This window comes from Pongo pygmaeus, chromosome 4 (genome assembly GCF_028885625.2).
Source record: "Pongo pygmaeus isolate AG05252 chromosome 4, NHGRI_mPonPyg2-v2.0_pri, whole genome shotgun sequence".
Lineage (NCBI taxonomy): Eukaryota > Metazoa > Chordata > Mammalia > Primates > Hominidae > Pongo > Pongo pygmaeus.
In genome coordinates this window covers 164,819,845-164,834,781 of record NC_072377.2, presented here as the reverse complement: position 1 = coordinate 164,834,781, position 14,937 = coordinate 164,819,845, and the positions used below count along the sequence as shown (strand labels likewise).

General features: G+C 47.2%; 1 protein-coding gene across 2 annotated transcripts in view; it reads right to left on the bottom strand.

The window, feature by feature from the left end:
• ADRA1B (adrenoceptor alpha 1B) overlaps positions 1–7,206 on the bottom strand; it is a 57,139-nt gene extending 49,933 nt beyond the window's left edge. The window contains exons 1-2 of one of the 2 annotated variants that reach the window (XM_063665321.1): positions 7,145–7,206; positions 5,470–6,611 (exon numbers count right to left, since the gene is read on the bottom strand). In XM_063665321.1, coding sequence (XP_063521391.1) covers positions 5,470–6,418 — 949 coding nt within the window. In that variant the 5' untranslated portion in view covers positions 6,419–6,611; positions 7,145–7,206. Of the gene's footprint in view, positions 1–5,469; positions 6,871–7,144 lie in introns of those variants that run through there. The other variant, XM_054489114.2, reaches the window with a different exon arrangement.
• Between the last annotated feature and the right edge of the window lie 7,731 nt (positions 7,207–14,937).

The window sequence follows — 14,937 nt, the reverse complement described above, 5'->3', positions numbered from 1 at the left end:
CACACAGTGGCTGCAGTCACTTTCAAGACATGATTCAGACAGTATCTTTCATCTGCTTCGAACACTGCTGTAGTGGCCAACGCACTTAAGATAAAAATCTAAAGTCCTTAATGTGGCCTAAAAGCTCCTGCATGGCCCGGCCTCTGCCCACGCCTCTGGCCTTGACACGCACCTGCCTCCCTTCTAATTCTCTGGGCTCTGTTAGTTCTCCACTCTCTGGCCTCAGGACTTTCAAGTGTGCCTCTCCTCCTGCCCACACTTTTCTTCCTCTATCAGCCCCCTTCACTGAATTAGCTCCTCCATACCGTTGAGGGTTCTACTTAAATGTCACTGCCTCAGGGACCTGTGATGTACTAACCCCTGTTTTAGAATTCTAGCAACATCACACTCCTTTTCTTCAAGTCACTTGTTGCAGTTTATGTTCATGTTTGTTTGTGCATGTGTGTTTTTCAATATATCTGTGTTCCCTACTAGAGCCAAATTCTATGAAATATAACTATTTTTCTCATCATTATATCGTCAGTATAATGCCTGGACACAGTACCCACTGAATAGATACATATTTATTCGGTGAATGGATGAATGATTTAAGATGTGAACCCACATCACTAGAAGGGCAAGGTCCCTCCCTCTTTTTCTTTTGGTTGGGGTGACTGACAAAATGCCCAATCCTGAGAGACCTTTGTCATACACAGTACAGAAGAACATCGAGCCCTGAGCTAGAACATGGATGACCCACCCTGATATGTCATAGGTTGGTTATTTTTTCAGAAGTGAGCAGGCAGTGGAAGAAAGGCAGATTTTGCAACAGAAGCATCATTACCAGTTCTTGACAGGGTGGTTCTGCGTTTCCTGGAGTACACGTGCTATGAAAACAGGTTGCTATCAGACAGCAAAAGGGCCAGACATTTCCTTGGTGTGCTGGAACAGGTATGGGTCTGTTCTGACAGACTTGGGTTCAACTTTTGGCCCTATCACTTACTTGATGCGTGACCTTGGACAAGAAGTTTTACCTCTCTGAGCTTCAGTATATTCACCCGTAAAAAGGGAGCAGTTACTTTTGCCTGTTAGGGTAGCTGTGAGGATTAATGAGATAATGTCTGTAGGAGGCTTAGCAGAATGTCTGGTACATGGTATGTATCCAGTGATAAATACAATCTCACCAGGCTGTAAGCCTTCTTCAATCAGGGGCCATGTTTGTTTTTGGCTTGATAACCCAGTGTCCGGTGCAGTGCCTGGCATGTAGTAGATGCTTTAGGAAGTCCTTATTAGTGATTTAATACATGGTCAAATGGGTTTTACTTTAATAGGATTTCCCTCTTCCAGGAAGGATTCCCGTGTGTAAAAACTTCCCCCTTGCCAAGTACTCAAACCAATTGATTGATTTGTGGGCAACTCAAATCCCTGTGTTTTGAAATCTCAGAGCTGGAAGATTAATGTGTGTTTATGGAGGTGGCTGTGTCTTGAGTCATCTCTGAGACCCTTGTGCTTGTGGAAGGTGGAAATTCGTCAGCCCCCATTTGAATGAAAGGGCTGGAGGATCAAATCAATGTAGAGAGGAATTTCTATTTTGTTCCAGTACTATAGAGAGCAAAACTGTTTCTTTGAAATTGACCTTCATTTATTTGGAGGGGAAAGCAGTTAGTTCAATAATGGCTTCCTGGTGCCTTCCAGCATTTTAAAAGACAGAAGAAAGATTTGGAGCAAGGCAAGGTTCCAGTGTTTTCTAAACAACTCACTAAGCCCAGCTACTGGTTGGCTGCCGAGCACTTCCTGCCACCGGCCCTGCATCCCCCAGTTTCCCCCAGTGCTGCAATGCACATCCTCAATAGCTCAGCCGCTTCTTGAGACCCTGACCAGGCCTTCCCCAGGTGGGCTGGAAGTTAGTCTTCATTCTAATGCTGGGCAGCTGAAGATTCTCTGACATCTCGCAAATGGCTCATGAAGTAAGAAATACTGCTATATTCTATTCCAATTATTTCCTGTCCCTCCCTGGCCTGATTCCAGGGGCCAAATAAAGAGGTCCTTGTTTGGTGGAGTCCATTCCTGCTCCTGGGTAAGTGAGCACTGGTCCCTGGTCCAACTTGGTCTGAGGCCACAGGGAAAGGGTGGGGAGGACGTTGGGGAGGATGTCCCAGGTGGGGAGAGCGCAGGAGGAGACAAGAGGCCCTGCTCTGCAGGCAGCCCAACCCTGCTCCCAGAAATAAAAATAAAAGATGAAGGAAAACAAATGGGGCCCCTGAACAGGATCCTGTAGGGGGTACAGCTATTTTCCCTCCTTCCCAGGAGAGATCCCAACCCTTCTCTCCCACGGAGAAAACAAACACAGCTATGGAAATCTTGTGCCATCCTGGCACCTGAAAGTCTACCACCAATTGGAAGTTGCTCCTACCTGCACTTCTCCCTTTGCCAAACACAGTCCTCCCCTACATCTGCTTCCTCCCCTTATGAGTGAAAAGGTTTTCACGGAAAATTTAGAATTTGGAACCTTCTTCAGATTTCAAAGAAGTTATTGTTCTATATCATGTTACTTTTGCTTGGGTGTTATTTCAACTCAGAGGAAGTAGAAACTCACATCTCTATTTTGCTGGAATGCTCTTCCTGAATCATTAAGAAAACAGTAATTAAGTACCTTCTTTGTTTGAAGCTCTTGAGTACTTTTTGAAGCCCATCCCAAACCCAAGTCCTAGAGTCCACATTCCCCACATTATCTGTTAGGTTTTCAGGGAAGAAGGATGTTGATGGGGTCGGCTCAGGGACAAATCACTGGAAGATCTCTGGGAGATCATCGCATGATAGTCGGAAAGTTTTCATTGCAAGGAGAAGAGAAACAAGATAGCATCAGGGTGGCAAGAACCTCTCACTTTCTATTGTGTGGAAGCTCAGGACCTGAGATGCTAGGGGGACGAGGTCTCAGAAAGGCACAGACAGAAAGGAGAGAGACGATGGGGGTAATGTGAGTAAGAAGAAACTGAGGGTGGGCTTGATGACTTGAAGAGCAAGACCCAGAGAGAAGCCACATCATCTCACACTACGATGTGGCTGGGAAGGGTCTGAGATTGGTAGCATTTAAAACCCTGGCTCCCAGGGTGCTGGGGCCTGAAGGAAACTGAGAAATTTTCTGGCCAGTGATTCTCAAAGCCTGGTCTGTGGACTACCTCTTCAGAATCACCTGGTGGGCTGATTACACCTGCAGATTCCTGGAATCCTTCTGACTTACTGAATCCTATTTGCTGGGGGTTCGGCCCAGGCAGCTACCATTGTTTATTAAGTTTCACAAGTGATTCTGATAGTTCTCAAAGTTTGAGATCGCTTAATCGAATTCAGCCTCCTCGTTCTCCAGATGTGAGGCCTGAAGCCCAGAGAAGCAAAGCAGCAAGCCTAGGGCCACAGAGCTAATTGATGGCAAAGCTCAAATGGGAACTCTGTTGCTCCTGATCACCAGAGCCGTGTTCTTCCCATTTCAATATGCTGGAAGCCTCCTTACCTGTTTGGAGCTATTTCCCCTGCCCCTAAAAGCCAAAGCCTGCACCTTTGATCCATTCCTGCATCCTGCTGAGGCCTTCTCCTTCCTGAGCATGCTCTGGTCACAGCCTCTGCAGGCTGGAGGGCAGGGGCAAAGGAAGAAAGACTCAGTTCTCTTCCAAGACTTTAGTAACAGGTGTGGGATTGGCAAATGTGTAGAGAAGGAGAAAAGACACAGTTATACCGAAGGGGAGATTGGGGTTTGGTTTGTCCTGCTCATAGCTAACTTTCATTGAGCATCTGCTATATACCAGATACTGTGCTAAGTCCTTCCTATACATTAGTGCAAACTCCATGGAGCAAATATTAATCAGCCCCATTTTGTAGATGAAGAAACTGAGGCTCATACAGGAGTGGTCATTTGGCCAAGGTCACTTGGCTAATAAGAGGCCAAATCACCTCCATCAGCTCCATGTACAACCATGATCTTTGTAATGACCCAATGCAGTGTGAACTGTCATCCGTTGTAAACCGAACAAGCCTGCAAAAGAACCCTGAGACCTTGGGAGAGAAAAGCAAGCTTCCCTGCAATGGTATGTGATCACGATCTGGGGAGTAGAACTTTTTCAAACCCTTTCTGCTTAACACTAACCATTGAAAATATTTCTGAAAGGCATTAGCCTGCAGGCCTCTTTAGAAAAGATGACATGGAGAAAAGGTTAGACGGCTTTTGAAAATCTTTGTCTTTCTTTTTAAACGGAAACTCGATATCCATTTGCTTCCTTTCCGTTTGCCTTTTTCTCTTGAAAGCAGTGTGTCTTCAGAATTTATAGCTGCTTGAGGGATTTGGTTATATTTGGGTCTGACCTAAGACTCTGGTGTGATTGCAGGCATATGTGGTCCGAGGCATATAGCAGCTGTTACCTCTCCTGATATCATGGCACATGACTGTGTCATGATAACCTCCCTCCATTCATTTTCTGTAGTGTCCCCCAGGGATAGGAGAAGGAATCAAAGCAGATCAGTGCCTCAGAGGAAGGACAAGGGTTCCCCAGGCCATGTGGACAGCATGTGACAGATGCCCCCCTTTAGGTTTACCTGCTAACCAGACCTTGGCTTCTTCCTTAGAAAACAACAGGTAGCCTTTTGAACAATTCAGTTAGTAGGACCACCAAACAAAAAGAAGACGAATATGTTTTCATAAGAGGGGGAGGATGCACTGAATTCTATCTTACCAGGATTTGGTGTCTGTCAGCTGAGATGAGGGACAACTATAATTTGATTCTGGGCATTCCATAAATCACCAGAGTTAGAAATATTTTTGGGTAAAAACTAAAAATGTGTGAACCTCTAAGTCATCTTCTCTTTGATATCTCAAGCTTTCAATAACTTAAAGGCTGGTTGGGGCTGTGTGGCTGTAAAATGCTCTTATTAATGGATAATGAACGTAGTATATCTGGGTGATAGCTGTCAGTGAAGAGGGGAGGGAGAGAATGCAGCCTCTGCAAAGCTCTTGAGAAGCGTGGCTTCTGCTCTAGCCCTGGAAATGCTGAATGAATGCTGCCTTTCTGTGTACGAGCTGCCTCCCTGCTTCCCAAATGCCGTGTCTGCAGTAACTACAAACTATTTTGTATGCTGCGTTAGTGATGCTGCCTTAGCCGACACATCATTACTACTGAAATAACGTCGGTGTGATATTCAAGCCCAGTGTCCTTTTTAATTATTAAACCGAGGCTGTTGAGTGAGTCATTCCCCATACCAGATTTTCCTTCCTTGGTTCTATTTCTAGAAGCTAGTACCTTAGCATGTTCTACTAACACCTGAGTTGGTTTTTAGCCAGCTCCCCAATCTGCAAACCCTTTGCAGAACAAACAATATTATTCAATCTCCAAACACGCACAGGCTGCATAAGAAACAAAACCCACAAAAAACTTTAGAGTAAACTCATCAGTAAACCCAAGGTCCAAAAATGCCCAGTCCCCCTCCTGCTAGTCCCCAACTTACCAAGCGGTAGAGCGATGAAGAAGGGTAGCCAGCACAAGATGAACATACCGACCACAATGCCCAACGTCTTAGCTGCTTTCTTTTCCCTGGAGAACTTAAAAAGTTTGACAGCTATGGAACTCCTGGGGTTGTGGCCCTTGGCCTTGGTACTGCTAAGGGTGTCCTCGTGAAAGTTCTTGGAGTGGATCCTCAGGGTCAGCTCCTTGGAGTTGGACATCTCCTTCATGACTCCTGCCTCTAGGTTCTTGGTGGTTCTCTTGGCCACTATATAGACACGGCAGTACATGACTAGAATGACCGCCAGAGGGATGTAGAAGGAGCCCAGAGAGGAGAAGAGGGCATAGAAGGGTTCTTCGGTGACCCCGCACTCCTTGTCATCATTGGGTGCCGGCTCCTTCCACCCAAGGAGAGGCCCGATGGAGATGATGGTGGACAAGACCCAGACACTGAGCAGCGCCAAGATGGCCTTCCTCCGGGTGACCAGCGTGGGATACTGCAGAGAGTAGCGCACCCCGATGTAGCGATCGATGGAGATGGCGCACAGGCTCAGAATGGACGCTGTGCAGCACAGGACATCCACGGCTGCCCAGATGTCACAGAAGATCCGCCCCAGCACCCAGTAGCCGAGCACCTCTAGGGCCGCTGAGAAGGGCAGGACAGTGAAGCTCAACAGCAGGTCGGCCATGGCCAGGTTGACGATGAAGTAGTTGGTGGGCGTCCGCAGGTGCCGGTTGCAGGCCACAGACAAGATGACTAGGATGTTGCCCACGATGGCAAAGAGGATGAAGGCGCCCAGCACCAGGCCCACAGAGATGGCCCTGGTGATGTCCAGCTGGGGCAGTGTGGAGTTGCTCGAGGTCTGGTTGGGGCCAGTGAAGTTGGCATTTTTCAACTCTCCCCAGTGGGCAGGTGCTGATGTGTTGTGGCCGGTGTCCAGGTCGGGATTCATCTTAGAGTCCGCCCTCCATAGCCAGGGGGATGATTGGGCTCGGAAGGGCTGCGGCGAAGGCTCCTCAGCTGCCCTGAAACTTTGCTTCCCCCGTGGTCTTCTTCCCAGAGGCGCCCTCCTGGCAAGGAGTCATCTCCCCCGGGCAGCCCAGCCCGGCAGCACGTCTCCTGCCTGCACCGAGCCGCTCGCTCGCCTGTCAGAGGGAGGAGGAGGAGGAGAGGGGACGAGGCGGCAGCTCCAAGTTTAATGGTCCACGTCAGGCGCGCCGGGCCGGGCTCGCGGGGGAGCGGCGGGGAGGAGGGGGCGGCAGGGCCGGGGGCGCCCGGCGGTGCCCGGCTCGCGCGGGTCTGCGGACCGCGGCGAGTCTTCCGCCCAGCGAGCGCCGAGGAGGGTCTGCTTTCAATGAGCCGCCTCTGGGCTGACTGCACGGCGGTGACATCAGGCGGGGGAGCCCGGCGCCCTGACTCCGCGCGGCACTAGGGGGCAATGCGGGTCCAGCCAAGGCGCCCGCAGCCCCGACGCCGCCACCCCGGCAAGCAGGGAGGCCAGCCGCGTCCCCCGCCGCTCCCAGGGCGCGCCCTCTGCGGGGGGCGGGGCGGGGGCAGGGGCCGTGAGGGCTGGACCTGGGAGTGGAGATCGCGGGTCACCCACCCCTAGGCGGCCCGCTGGCGTTATTTTCCCCGCTAGTCACTCTACCGTGTCAAAGGTGGGTTGGGGGCTGCTTACCTCTAATAGGGGGCTCCCGGAGTGGACCCCGGATTTAACGGGATATGCAACTTGTCCAGCACCTAAAAGAGGGAAAGAGAATTCTAGGATTAGGCAGGTAGGAGGGACTTGAGTCGGATCTGAGGCCAGCCCTCATCCTTGGTCTCGCTCCCCTCGCCTCGTGCAAACTCTTTGGCCCCAGTCAAATCCGGCTTCTCTTCATCCTTTCATTCGCTCAGGCATTCACTCATTTATTCAGCCGATTGTTACTGAGTCTCCACTCTCTGCCCTGGCTCTGGGCGCTGTGAACATAGCAACTGAACAAAATAGACGGACTCCTGCCCTCTAGGAGCGTAGCTTCTCCCGACAGAAGACAGACAGTAAACTAAATAAGCAAATGATGAGGTGTGTAATGTGATGACAGGTGTTAGGCTGAAAATAAAGTAAGGAGGGGGAAATGCATTGGGGTGTTTGTGGGGTGGATTTGAAATGTTAAGTGAGTGCTTGGGATGTCACTGAAGTGATATTTGAGGAAACATGAAGGGAATTGAGGGAGGAAGATAGCTGGCTATCTGGGAGTGGGGGTGAGGGAGGTCAGAGACCTGGGGAAGGGACGTAGAGGATCTTGGTTATTTGTTGAGTTTTTTCCTTTCTGTCTGATATGCATGTTGGACATTCAGTCACAGGGACGCACTCCCAAAGGTGGGGGAATGGTACTTAGAAGAGAAAGCATGGGCCAAGAAAGAAAGAAAAAAAAGCTAAAGAACTTTATGTTAGTTCACATTTATCCAACATTTATTTTGTCCTAGACAGTGTGCTGAGTTCTTTTTGCATTTTCTCATGACTCTCATGAGAGAAAGAATACACTCTTCACCATTTCTATTTCATGGATGAGACACCAAATTATGGGGAAGTTTAGCTGTTTGCCCAAGTTCACAAAGGCATGAAGGAGAGCTGCTGGGAACTGAACTCAACTGTGGGGTCTCTCCCAAAGTTGGGTACTCAGTTATTGTGTCATACTTTTCCCCCTGGGGCAAGGTAGGGGATGGAACCACTGTTATAGATGGAGCTGCCTTTTGAGTAGTTAATTTTGGGGCCTGAGCCACTGGTGCTGGGCAGGGACTCCCATGAATTGAGCGCTTACTGATAGCCATGCATTTACTCATTTTCTTTGACACTTTACAATTCTTTGAGAGAAGCATAACCATTGTTCATTGACCGATGAGAAACAGTGGTTCAGAGAGAGTCAGTTGATTCCTGAGGTCATAGGCTAGCAGATATATGGCAGAGCAATGGGCAGTGGCAGCTGGAGATTGAAAAGTAAAGCCTGATACCTTCTTTTACTCCAGTTCACAAGCCTGCATCTTGGGTTTCTCACCTTCTGATCTTGATACTTGTTATAACTTGATATTCATGGGTGGGGAAAACAGAAGTCACTCAGGATGCCTTACGTCTAAGCTTCTCAACCTAGAGGTAAGTTCTTAACCTCTTTTTATTTTTATTTTTTGAGAAGAGAGGCAGGTAGTTATCACACACATATCGAAGTTTTTAATTTACTCCCAGCAAAATGTAGAGACTCCACAAATGTGCAAAATACACAATTTCAGGGGGTTTCCCTCGAGTTAAGAAATCTGTGGTAGAGACAGCCCTGAAAATGGATTTTTTTGTTATAATTAAATTGCCCTAAGCTGTATTTGAAGATTTGATAATAAGAGATTCACAAGTTTATAGTGATTTAGATCTTCAGAAGCTCTCAGAACCTTGGTTTGCTTATCTTCCCGTGTTGGAGGTGGTACACTAGGGAAAGAGACTTGGCAAGCTGGTCAGGTGCAGAGCTAGTTAGCAAACTCTATTTCCCTGGCCTATAGGACAGTGCTCCTTCTGATCCTGCAGCCGCTCGTGACCTACACAGTGGGGTGTGAGACTGGAACAACTTGGCAGCCCTCTGCCGGGGTCTTTATTAAAAGGAGAGGCTGTCGTTGGTCCTGGGTGGCTCAGACTAGTCTGTCTGCAGATAGGAGCTGGCTTAGATGATCTTTGAGATCCCGTTGCTCCAGGTGGTCAGCTTCTCTTTCTGGATAAAGTGGCCCCTGAAGGCACCTGCTATCCTTTCTCTCATGCATCTTCCAGGGTAGGGGTGAGAGTGAGGTATCATGAACTCAGTTCCTACCATTCCCAATGTATCTTTAAGTCTAAGATAATGGGGCTTCTCTTGAGCTGGTTTACTTACAAGGGGAGAGGGAAGAGGAAGAGAATACCAGTAACCTGGCAAGTAGCTGGCATTAGCACAAAGACAGGGGTGTAGGGGAGGGTAAGGGTGGGATGGAATAAAGAGCAAGTTCCAAATCCACATTTTGATTGTGGTGGCCCATTTCCCACTTCCCTGGGCATTAATTTCACCAGCTATTGAACAGCCAGCAACACACCATTGAATTTACTGGGGCTGTGTCTACATAATCACAGTAACCAGCTGCAATGTGAAAACTCAGCCTATCAGTCATTTTTCTGTGGTGGCAAAAGGCCAGGAGGAAAAAAAAAGAGCAAATCTGAGATTCAGAGATGGTTTATCCTCACTGTGAAAGAAAATAGTTTGTTACCTGGATGAGAACTTATGTCTTGATAAGGTGTCAGGATGTGGAAGAAATTATTGAGCCAGATTGACAAGTTCAAAATCCTTGCAGATTTCAGACTTATTGTCATATTTCGTGAAGGCAAAACAAAGATCTCACTGTAAGGGGAGCAGGTATTAGCCTTAACAACAGCCATGTAGCAGGACCCCACTCAGCAACCTTTGCTAATCGTGCTTTCTTTGCTGCTCCTCCCCTCTCTTTGCTGGAGATGCCTCTTAACCCCTCTGGCTGATTTTTGATCCATGGACTTGACCATTTGTTTAGGTGTCATGAGAATACAGACGATATTTCATTTTCTCGGTACTCCCTGGGGCAAAGCCAAGCACAGAGCTCTGACTCACTCTATGCTTGTGGAAGAAGAATCTTTTCATTATCCATCTTATTGCATTAGAAACCTCTGATGTTGCAGAACTCCCATTTCTGTGAACCCTCCAGGGGAAGCTGCCACTGAAGTTGACCTGTAGAGAAACTGAAGCTATGGGAGATTCAAGGATCTGCTTAAGACATCTATGGGAGGAGATCTGTCACCTGTGATCATGCAATTTTTCATAGTGCTCTCTCTAACTTTCAGTTCGACCAGGCATATAGAGATGCATGTACTCTGTGTAAGCACCATGCTAAGTACCGTGAGTGAATCAAAGATGAATGAAACCAAGCAAACTATAACCTAACACTGAGCTAGGTGCTGTGGGAGATGATGATAATGCTAAAGCACCTTTCAGAGAGTACCTACCATGTGCCAGGCACTGTGTTAGGCAATCTATGTGCATTTACTCAAATATTCACAACAAGGCAAGGGAGGAATTCTCTCCATTTTACAAATGAGGAAACTGAGGTTCAGAGAGGTTCTGTGACATGGCCGAGGCCATTCAGTGAGTAAGTAGCATTGGTATTCAAAGCATTGTTGTCTGGCTCCAAAGCTTGCATCCTTCTCTCTGCACCAGACTGAGATTAAAAAAAGAAAAAGGCAGCAGAAGGTTCAATGTTAGCCTGAAGGAAATAACAACAGAAAACAGAATGTGACCAGGGTCCTGAGTAAGGCAGAGGTCAGGGAGGGGAGGGCAAGGGAGAGCTGTCTGGGAGAAAAGGTTCCCCAGCGGAGCACCTTAGGTTAGTCTTCCTTGCCTTCCAGGCCAGCACTTGATCTGCTGAGGGAGTTGAGAGCTAACTTGGATTCTAATTGTACTTTTGTCATTTAATGTTTACTATGACCCTGGGCAGGAGAGTGAAGTGATGAAGAGCCTGGATCAGACACACCTGGGTTTATGTCCCAGTTCCACTAATTTATTAGCTGTGTGTTCTTGGGCAAGTCACTTAACCACTCTGGGCCCAGTTTCCTCACCTGTGAAATGAAGATCAGAATAGTTCCTAGCTCTACAGGGCTATGGTGAGGATGACATGTGAAAATGTGTGTAAAGTGCCCAGCACAGATTAATAGTAATACTATCTGCTAGGAGTTAGCACTTACTAGGTGCCAGGTGTTGGGCCCAAAGTGCCTTCTGTACATTACCTCATTTAATCTTAATGATAACATTATGAGGTAGGTACTATTATTATTGACATTTGATAGATGAGGAATCTGAGGCCCAGAGTGATTAAATGACTTGCCCGAGGCCACAGGACTAACAAGTGGCACAGCTGAAATACACAACACCCAGTAAATGAGGCTAAACACAAAAAAGGAATTGGAGGAGTGAGGCATCTGCTTTAGGAGGTACGCTAGGGTCTGTGGGGACTCGAAGAAGAATTTTTGCCCCACCTGTCCCCTGGTGGGAGGATAAGATGCATTCTTTCTTCTGGGTGGGGTACACTAACTACAGAAAGCCTTCTCTTCTACCTCCAAAGGCAGCAGGCCAGAGGCTCCCAAGAGTGAGGAATTTCAGCTCCCTCTGGGAAGGACTGCGTTTTCTCTCTGGTAATTACAACTTGTCACTCTCTGGTGAGCATGCATTCCCCCAACCCAGAACTTCCAGTCATACAGCACTCCCTGGTAGGGCAGAGAGAGCTCAGTGGCAGCCCTTTGCAGCAGGCTGGTAAAGATTAATTGGCAAGTCACCCAGGGGTTGAAAGTCACCCAGGGGCTGAATGCACATCACATGTTTGGGGAGAGCCTGGGAGCTGAGGAGTTAGGTGGGGGCTGGGGTGTGAAGGCACAGGGTGCCGGAGGGAGAATCCGAAAGGCCTGCTGTCTCTGAACTAGAGAGCAGATCCATTCTCTCTTATGCCTTTGTGCTATTCTGGTGGGACAGTGTAAACAGGCTGCCAAAACCCACCCATGCTGCTACAGAATCGAGGGTGAAGGGGAGTGTGTGCTGCCTTCTTGAATGGCTCTGGCTGACCCTTGCTGGCCATGGGCTTGCCACTATCACTTTGCCCAAAAATCTATGGTGCCTCCAGAATTTCTCTGGAAAAGATCTTTAAGTTGCAGTCTGGTTTGAAGGTGGGCATGCAGCTGTTTGCCCCATGACCTTCTCAAGATAGATGTCACTGTTCACATCACAGATCCAGGGCAGGGAGCTGATAGAGATTTTACTGGGGCAAAAGTCCTCCCAAGCTTCCTTGGTATTGCTACTGCCAGGATCTATTTCCCAACCACACGTCCTAAAGTCATCAAAGGTAAAAAACAAAAAAACTGCAAAAAACAAACAAATAAAAAAAAAAAACAAAAAATACCTATGGCAATAGATTCCTTACAGCTGACATTTCAGGGCCTTGATCCCTCTGGGCTGCACTGCCACAAGTCAGGATCAGAGACTACAGAAGTGTCAGAACTAGAAAACTCTAGAGATCTAGATCTAGTTCAGAGTCTGCAAACTACAATTCATGGATCAAATCCGGCCTCGTGCTTATTTTGCAAATAAAGTTTTACTGGAACACAGCTTGCCGATTTGTTTGCATGTTGTCTATGGCTGCTTTCAGGTTATAATGGCAGAGTTGAGTAGCTGCAACAGAGACTGTCTGTCCTTTAAAGCCTAAAATATTTACGCCCTGGACCGTTGCAGAAAAAATTTGTTAACCTTTCATCTAGTCTAACGCTCTTAATTTGCATATGAGAACACAGAGGCCCAGAAAGAGGGAGAAATTTGTCTGAGGTAGAGCCAGGGTCACTAGCCAGGAGATTTGACTCCATGCCCACAACTTGTTTTTGCCACCACTTTTATCTGTTTCTGCAGCATGGCACAGACTCTGAGTTTGAATCCCGGCTTTAGTTGACCCAGATGTGTGACCTTGGGCAAGCTACATAAACTCTTTCAGCCTTTTTATTTTCATCTGTGCCCAGAGGATAATGCTTTCTATTTCTTGAGATAATGCACATTCTAGGTGGTTGTAAAAATTAAATGAACTATATATAGTCTGTGTTGTTCAGGCTGGGAGCTGGCTCGTGAAAACACTCAACAAAAGAACTCTACTCTTATTATATTGATGTTCTCTATAATTTATACGTGTTTGTATGTATGTAGGATGTATATGCATGTGTGCATGTATGTATGTATGTATGTATATGTAAGTTGTATCTCTCCCACTCCAAATTTCTTAAGGGAAAAGGCTGTCTTTTACCTGTGGTTCTTAAACTTTTTGGTTTCTAGACCTTATTGAGAATTTGCTGGAAGCTGTGGATGCAGCTGTGGATACGTTCTTTACCCTACACTTTTCCTGAATTCCTTATAGGGGCTTCCTAAGTGCCAAGTCCTTGGCAGGGCCCCTTGATCAACTGATTTCCATTTTGTTACTTTTATTTTTGTTTGAGGAGCCTCTCTGTTGTAACTCTCTTTGTCTAGGCATAACCTCTTTCACTTTTGGGCAATAGAACTAATTCAGTGTTTCACCATTTATTATGGAACAGAACTTGAACTGAATATAGTGAATTGACGCCAGCCTTCCTCGTCCTCCCATAGTTTATAGTCTAAGATGAATAATGGGAATGTGCAATGGAGGATGCATAGAGAATTGTGTCTGACATTGAACAGGGATGTGAGTTAAATAAGGAAATAAATAAATACATGACACAAATCTCAAATTTCTCCATCCTTTCTCTTCTTCCTTTTTTTGTGCTCTCTGAACCAAACCATCCAACCCTTTTGGGGGATTTTCACTTGTAGCTACCAAGTTCAGAAAAGTCTAAAGGAAGTGGTGGGAACCTTTTCCTTGGGGTCATCTAAAAATTGTATCTGGACAAAGTGTTAGAGCCCAGCTTTGGAGAGGACAGACCAGGCCCCAGGGGAGCAAGGAAAGGAAGTGATGTCAGAAGGCAGTTTGTGCCTTCTCATCTCCATTGTCTGGCAGAGGTGGCAGTGTAGGGTCTTGGAATGAGTGTGGGCTTGCTTGGGAAATAGCATGTGGCATGACTTGGGAACGGGGAGCATAGTGAAGAGGGCAGCAGGGTGAGAAAGAGGCCATTTCCTTTGCCCATCTTCATCGTGCATTGAGGAATGCTGGGACAGGAAATGCCCAGCGTGTCTCTGCTGTTTACTGGACACCAAACCAAAAGATTTGGAAGGTTGCCTTGGGAGTCCTGAAAAGATGAAGGGAGAAAGAGGCAGTATTTTGGTTTTTTTGCTTCTTGTGGCACTTCTTGAGTGAGTGCTCAGGGAATGGGGAAGATTTTGTGGAGACTTTTAGACAGGAGCAGCCTGGTATAATGGCAATTAGCTATGAGGTGTGAATTGCAAGTGCCTGGGAGGGCCCCAAATATTTCCCCTGCCCTTTGGAGTGCTACCCACTTACAGGTAAGCATTGCCTGCTTTCTTTGTCCCCATTTGAATTAACTATGACTTACTGAGTGCAGTTATGCATGCAGCATTGTGCCAAGTGAATCCATATGCATCATCTCATTTAATTCTCCGAACAACACTTCTATGGCATGTCTTAATTGCTTGCACTGCTATAAAGGAGTATCTGAAGCTGGATAATCTATAAAGAAGAAAGGTTTATGGGGGCTGTACAAGAAGCATGGTGCAGGCATCTGCTTCTGTTGAGGGACTCAGGCTACTTCCACTCCATAGTGGAAGGGGAAGGGAAGCTGGCATCATGTGGGAAAAGAGGAGGAAAGAGGAGGACGTGCCAGGCTCTTCTGAACAACAAGCTCTCACTCACTCCTGCAAGAATGGCACCAAGCTATTCATAAGGGATCCTCCCTCACAATCCGAACACCTCCCACCAGGCCCCACTTTCAACACTGGGGGA